This window comes from Rosa chinensis, chromosome 3 (assembly GCF_002994745.2).
Source record: "Rosa chinensis cultivar Old Blush chromosome 3, RchiOBHm-V2, whole genome shotgun sequence".
Lineage (NCBI taxonomy): Eukaryota > Viridiplantae > Streptophyta > Magnoliopsida > Rosales > Rosaceae > Rosa > Rosa chinensis.
The window spans coordinates 46,798,603-46,806,150 of NC_037090.1; the positions used below are offsets into that span (position 1 = coordinate 46,798,603).

At 36.0% G+C, this 7,548-nt stretch overlaps 1 protein-coding gene across 1 annotated transcript; it reads left to right on the forward strand.

Moving 5' to 3' along the window:
• Positions 1-378: 378 nt before the first annotated feature.
• Positions 379-6,605, forward strand: LOC112193061 (cationic amino acid transporter 4, vacuolar). The gene is given in 14 exon segments (XM_024333084.2): positions 379-728; positions 731-841; positions 932-1,218; positions 1,299-1,439; positions 1,552-1,670; positions 1,751-1,847; positions 1,988-2,160; positions 2,251-2,317; positions 2,970-3,128; positions 3,378-3,645; positions 4,228-4,336; positions 5,361-5,473; positions 5,862-5,937; positions 6,062-6,605. Coding segments are annotated over 14 exon segments (2,007 nt in total). The 5' UTR covers positions 379-601; the 3' UTR covers positions 6,222-6,605.
• Positions 6,606-7,548: the final 943 nt, after the last annotated feature.

Consider the following 7,548-nt stretch of genomic DNA (forward strand, 5'->3'; position numbering starts at 1 on the left):
AATATAAAATTGAGGAAATAGGTGAGAAGAAAACTTCACGTTCTTGTTTTTTCAATAGTAACACGTGCATCGCACATGCTTATTATGATAATTTACAAAAACACAAAAAGTATAAAATTGAGGAAGTTAGTGAGAAGAAAACTTTTATGTTCTCCTCTTTTCAACAGTAATACGTGCATCGCGACGGGTACAAGATCAATATCTTTCTAATTTTTCAGAGAAGGATAGATAAAAAAAGTCAAAATTTAAACAACTTATTAACAAGAAAATATATTATTAAAAAAAATAAAAAATACTACCTACTTTTAGACTGGTAGACACCCACCATAGGGTGTTGGCGGTTATAGTTAAATTCTGATTAGAGATGGGCAAGTACGGAGGCCTTGTATCCAATGGCGGTAGGGATGCGGAATTCTCGATAATTTATATTTGGATTGAGGAGGAGATGAGGCGAAGAATGAAGTTGCCATATCCCTGGTGTGGCTGTTGATATCTCCCATTCGTTTCACGTTTCTCTTTTTAGGCTCTCCGAAAATGCACATTACCCGAAGCGTCATCACAGTAAAACTGGTCTGTTACTTATCTACCCCTATCAAGGAACATGACGTCTGTTATCCGTCTCCGCAGTTTTATCCCTTGTCTGAAAACCAAAGAAGAAGTCAGAAGAAGAAGAAGAAGTGGGTTTGATTTTGATTCGCGGGAGATATGCAAAACAAGTGTTTTTGGGGGTTTAGAAGCGTGGTTCGGCGGAAGCAAGTTGATTCAGTTCATGTGAAAAGACAGGGAGAGGGCCATCATGAATTGGCTAGGAAATTATGTGTCACTGACCTCATTGCCATTGGTAAAAAATCTCTCAATCTAGTGGCTGCTTACTTATGGATTGATTTCTTCTTCTTTTTTTTAAACAAAATGAAAAAAATGAATGAATCAGGAGTTGGAGCTACAATAGGTGCTGGAGTGTATGTGCTTGTGGGAACAGTTGCAAGAGAGCAGGCTGGGCCTGCGCTTAGCATTTCATTCTTGATTGCTGGGATAGCTGCTGCACTCTCTGCCTTTTGCTATGCAGAGCTTGCTTGTCGCTGCCCCTCTGCTGGCAGTGCTTATCACTATTCCTACATTTGTCTCGGAGAAGGTGTTGCTTGGTCCGTTGGTTGGGCTCTTGCTCTGGAATACACTATTGGTGCTTCTGCTGTTGCTCGTGGCATTACCCCAAATCTGGTACCTACCTACTCTTTTTCTTTTCTCATCTTCTGCAGTTTCCAGTTCATTAATTATGCCTGTTTCTTTCTTTAATTCAGGCCTTGTTTTTTGGAGGTCTGGATAAATTGCCTGCTGTTTTCGCCCGTCACACCATCCCTGTGATTGGTGTCGTGGTTGATCCATCTGCAGCAGTATTAGTTCTTATTGTCACTTTCCTCTTGTGTACAGGAATCAAGGAGGTACTTCTGTTTCCGTATACAATTAATTATTACCAAAAACCAATATAATTGGAAGATGGATTTTTCTCTTCTTTGTTTTCTTCTTACTAATGCAAAGAACCCTAATTTTCAGAGTTCATTGGTACAAATGATTGTTACATCAGTAAATGTTTCTGTCTTGCTATTCATCTTGATAGTCGGTGGATATTTGGGTTTCAAAAATGGATGGGTTGGATATGAACTTCCCAGCGGGTAATGGTTAACTCCACCGTCTTTAATGACAATTTCCCCCTGACTACTCGGCCACCTCACATTTAAATTTAATTTTTCAGGTATTTTCCCTTTGGAATAAATGGGATGTTTACTGGCTCTGCTGTGGTCTTCTTTTCATACATTGGTTTCGATTCAGTTACCAGCACAGCTGAGGAGGTAAGAATTTTGTGTAGCTGATAGTTTCTGTTACATATTTTCTAATCCAAGGGTTAACCATGAATTCCTAATCTAAAGTTCTGCTATTGCTGGGTTCATGAATTAAAACATTTTATTTATTTTTTCTTTTTATATGTCAGGTGAAGAATCCTCAACGGGATCTGCCCCTCGGTATAGCAATATCATTGCTTATATGTTGCATCTTGTATATGCTTCTATCTGTTGTTATTACCGGTTTAGTACCATACTATGCCTTGGATCCAGACACTCCCATCTCCTCAGTATTTGCTGGCTATGGCGTGCAATGGGCAGTGTAAGATTCAACTTGTTTTTGCTGTTACTCCATTCTCCAGCATTGTGAACCTTTTGTACATGACTATTGTATTAAGATTCATTATTGCAGGTATATTATAACAACTGGAGCAGTTACTGCTCTCTCTGCAAGTTTGTTGGGTTCGATTCTTGCCCAGGTATGAAAGTAGGATCTTCTGTTTGTGATTTAGCATGGTTATGAACCTGTTGCCAGAATAGGGTATTGAAGAATAATTTTTAGAAGTCAAATTATACTTTTTTTGGTGAAGAAAGTCATTTATTCTCAGTTAGAGGTATGTTTAACCGTACTGAAGTTTATAGAATAGTATTCTAACTAATCCTTGTACAAGGTAACCTCTGTTGCAATTCTCTGTTATTATAGATCTTAAGTTACCGGTCTTTATTTTTGATTGCATTGAAATTGTGCAAACCAGAATGCTATTTCTTTTTGTTTGTGACAAGTAATGAGTTAACATTGTGAATCCATTGTGGAAACAGTTGTTCAATTGTGCTCTATATTTAACTCTTCACTCTTCAGGATATTATGTACTAGTTTATCTTCAGGTTTTTTTTTTTCTTGATTAGAAAGATACTCTGAGGAAGATAATATATCTTTGTTTTCATCTTCAATATCTACTATAAACTTATGCCCGCAACTTTAAATATGCTGTACTATCAATAGAATTTCATTTGTTTTGGTTCACAAGTGGGTATTTGGCTGTCAGAAACAAATTTGTTCCCCATTGTATCGAATGAGATTTTCTGTTCCACCTACTAATTGGAAAGCTCTCGCTTTGTTTGATTTTCCAGCCACGGATCCTGATGGCAATGGCCAGAGATGGATTGTTGCCATCATTTTTTTCAGACATTAATAAAAACACCCATGTTCCTGTGAAGAGCACTGTTGCAACTGGTATCTTTGCAGCAGTTTTGGCATTCTTTATGGATGTTTCACAATTGGCTGCAATGGTAAGTTAAAACTTAAAGTTTTTACTGGAGTTGGTGAAGATGATCACCTTTTCTATATAAATTATGACATCAAATGCATACAGTCTGGTGACACGACTTGTTATCGTTTTCTTGCTCTTCTAGTTTTATCAATAAATGCATGTAATAGATATCTTTTTGTAACAGTAACTTTTATAGTGCGATAAATCTCTATTATTGTCTTGCTGTTGTAGTCTTATTCTTATATAACTATATATATTGTTCATACAGGTTAGTGTTGGTACCCTTTTTGCATTTACTACCGCAGCAGTTTCAGTCTTGATACTTAGATATGTTCCTCCAGATGAGGTGCCCCTTTCATCATCACTTCAAGAGGCTATTAAGTCAGTATCATCACGATTAAGTTGCAATATTCAAGAAAGTGACAGCAAAAACCTTCAGAATTCTGCTGGCTCATCTGAGAATGAGAGTCACAATCTACATGAAATTGGGGAGGCATTACTCGGTTGTCCTCCGATTGAGAAAAGCATATCACAAGGTAATACTAGTTTACTTGATTTGAAGTCTGGAAAAACAAGTATTGCACTTGAGTTTCATAAACTTATGATGTTGTGTTCAAGAAGGGGATGACTCTCACCAAACATGGATGATTGAAAGTTACAGTCTGAATTCTTCTAGGCCCTGAATGTTACAGTCTATAATGAAAATGGCCTCAATTTGAAAAACTAAAGGTTTCTCAATCCAGTCAAATAGGAAATTTTTCATTTTCTGCCAGTTGCATGAGGGCCCATGCTTTAATTTACAGCTTTGATAAGTATTCTTTACTGTTGTGACATGAAGAATTACATTATTAATGCTGATATTTTTGAACAAGTATGCAACTTTAAATTGAAATTCTCAGTTAGGGTGGGTTTTTTTTTACATTTGCTGGGCAGGAGGGGTGGGGATTGAATAGAAGACCTGAGTGTTATTGCTTTCATTTTGAGACAAACTATTTATTGCTTCTTGAAAATCCATTTATGATTCGTTCTTCTTTAGTATGTCAAATTTTTTCCTCAGTTTTTAATCCACAGTGTTCTTGACAATGATCCCCCTTTTTTGACTGATAATAATCATACAGTTGATCTAAATGAACAAACAAGGCGAAAAATTGCTTCCTGGACCATAACCTGTCTCTGTATAGGGGTTTTTATCCTTGCATTCGCAGCTTCAGCTAAAGGTCTTTCCAGGTTTGCCTTTTACGGATGTTGATATTTATGTTAATATCATTTTTATGTGGGAATGATTCCACATTCCAATTTAGCTACTTAGACTTCTTGAATTTTTTTTATGTTACATGTAATTTGATTGCTTGAATTGCCAGATTTTTTACCAGAGTTTTCTACATAGTTTGTTTGACTTTTGAAGAAGAAACTTTTGCTAGCTAAGCTGGATAGACAATGTTGGTCCATTCTCAAGCAGTTTAAGATTTTTGGGGACTACTTGGAATTTTGTCTAAAATGGCATCGGACCTCTGCTTTCAGTAGATACTGGGTTCAAAACCTCATCTCCCAATTCCCTACGTATTAATTTGCAAGTTGTAGGGCGGGACTACACCTCAATGTTTATCTCAGATCTGTATCTGCCTCCTTGCATATGCTTAATATACATTGTTAAAGCTTAGTTTTAGCATAATATACATCATTCACAACCGAAGTATTTGTCTACAACTTCTGGTCTCCTACTTAGTCCTACTTTAATGAAATATGGTTTGCAAAAAGAAATAGTATGGATACAAATTCCCATCCAACTCAATGTCGGTTCCTTTTTGTCATTATTATTTTTCTGTGTACATTGTTTTCAGTTAGAAATAAAAACTCCAAGATTATGCAAGTCATGTTACTTACAGATTTCCAATATCATCTGGATTTGACATTGGTTTCAGTGTGATCCATGAGAAAGTTGGTTATCAATGCGGTAGTTCATGCAACAAAAATCTATCTTTATGCACATAGTTTATATTGACAATATTACACTTACTAGTTTAGAGAATCAGGCTACTTTCTCAATTTCAGAATCCAATGAGTATAAACACACAATAGATTTGACCAATATTCATTAACATTTATCTGTGTCCGCGAATTCAAGATAGATACGCATGTTTTTAGTTTGGAACTCATACATGAATGGGGATGAGACTGGGCGTATATATCTATAGTTTCATGTTATTTAGTTTAACGTATGGAAACTCTGAAAATTTGTTGCTTGTTCCAGCACTCTTCGTTTCACATTGTGTGGGCTGTGTGGAATTTTCCTGCTTTGCTGCTTGATTGTGCTGTCCTGTATAGGTCAAGATTTTGCAAGGCACAGTTTTGGACACACCGGAGGTAGAGTTGATTTATTATTGATATGGTATTGTCAGTGTTGATGGATCCATCTAAGGTCTTGAATCTCTGGAACTTTTCTTCTCTAATTTCTCTGCTAGTATTGAGAGTGGACTTTATTGGCTAAAGTTTAAGCAAACAATTAATTAAATTTGATATAGTTTAGATTTTCGAATTTTGGTAACCTTCTTTGTGTTTCAAAATTGAAAAATCCAATATATGTTTAGTTGTTCTTGGAGTGGTAAAATGCAGTGCATGGAATTAGTAAGTCTTGTGTAGTTGATAAATTAATATTTGAATTATTTGATGTGGTTGTTCTTTGATGAATAGGCAAAAAAGCCTGAGGTGTATTTCATAAGCTGTTGACTCACACTTTTTGTCTGCTTCTCAGGTTTCACTTGCCCATTTGTTCCATTCTTACCTGCTGCTTGCATTCTCATAAATACCTACTTACTTATTGATCTTGGGTGAGTTCCCTCCCTAGCATACATAACTAACTGACTGCATATGCGACACAAGGGGAAAAACTCAGCTGTGAATTTTGAGATATCATATTAACTACTAATTATGTGTTTCATATGTACCTCTTAGAGCTGCGACATGGATCCGCGCCTCTGTATGGTTTGCCATAGGAGGATTGACATATTTATTTTATGGCCGGACGCATAGTTCACTTTCGAATGCAATTTATGTTCCCTTGGCTTATGCTGATGAAATCTATCGTTCCGACTCGCAACATCATCTGACCTAGCCTTTGTACAAGGCGTGGACCCGCACTCACCCCAATGGAGGCGAGAAGTGTGTTTTGTTCTATTAAAGTCTGGACAGGCACAGTCGTCTCATCGTATACTAGTGTAGTAGTGTTCTTGATGTGCTATGGCAACTGTTGTGGAGAAACATGTAATAGCTAAGATTGTATCTCATCCTCTTTGAAATGTCAAAGGTAGGTCGTAGAGAAATGGCTATACCTCCCTCTCAACTCTTTACTTGAGGCATGTATTTCAGAGAACTAGGTAACCTCTAGGTTATATTTGCTCGAGGTCATGTCTACTCGAGGCTAAGTCAAGTGTGACAGGACCGGCCCCAAGGTCCATCTAAAGAGAAAATGTATCGAAAATTCAGCATATCTAGGTTATCTAACATTTCCATAATAATATATATCTATAACCACAAAACAGGACCTCTTGTCCTCACAAAATTTAACATACGATTTCAATAGACCTTAGTTTACTTATGGCATCTCCAAACTCCTCTAATTTTTATTTTTTTTACCTTTTTTTTTTTTTAATTAAAAGATGATCAAATGATTTCACTCCTATTCTCATGGTGACTCGAATCCATGATCTCGATCTTAGGTAGTGGGTGTTCTAACCACTGAGCTAATACAACTTCGTCAAAAGAGAGGCTTATGCCTCTAATTATCATAAAGAAATACTACTACAGTAAACTATATGATTGATGTCAGAATATCAAGTGGATGTATGCCTTTGACGACGGATACTAGTTCGGTCTGAGCAACTCTACTTGGGGCAAAACAAGAAACCAAAGAGCTCTGAAAAAAACATAGAAACCGTGAGACAAACTCAGTGAGAGGACAAAAATTGCTTTTATTAAAAGCTCTAACCGGGGTTTAATGTAATCTGATAGTTGAATGGTATAATCACAATTATTAGTTCCATGCCAATTCACTTTGCTTATGTTTTGCAAGTAGTAGCTTACGGGATTTGCTTCGGTCTTTTTGGCGCACAACGACTCAATCTCAGTCATCTTCAGGTTCTAATCAAGATGTTGCAAGGATTATATCAAATACATTGGCAAATTACGATAAATATTCAAGATATCAAGTATGTTAATTCGAGTAATATTTCGGTTAAAAATAAAGAAATCACATTAATTGCATTTATAAAATGATATTTTTGAATGAAACTTTTATATAGACTAAACTAACCTATAATAAACCTATTTACAATATAACCTCTCTAAAATTATACATAAATAATAGAATTGTGATATTTAATATAAACGAGTAATTAACTAAAACTGTAGTAAGTTGTTAAACTAGTGTTTTTATCTATATG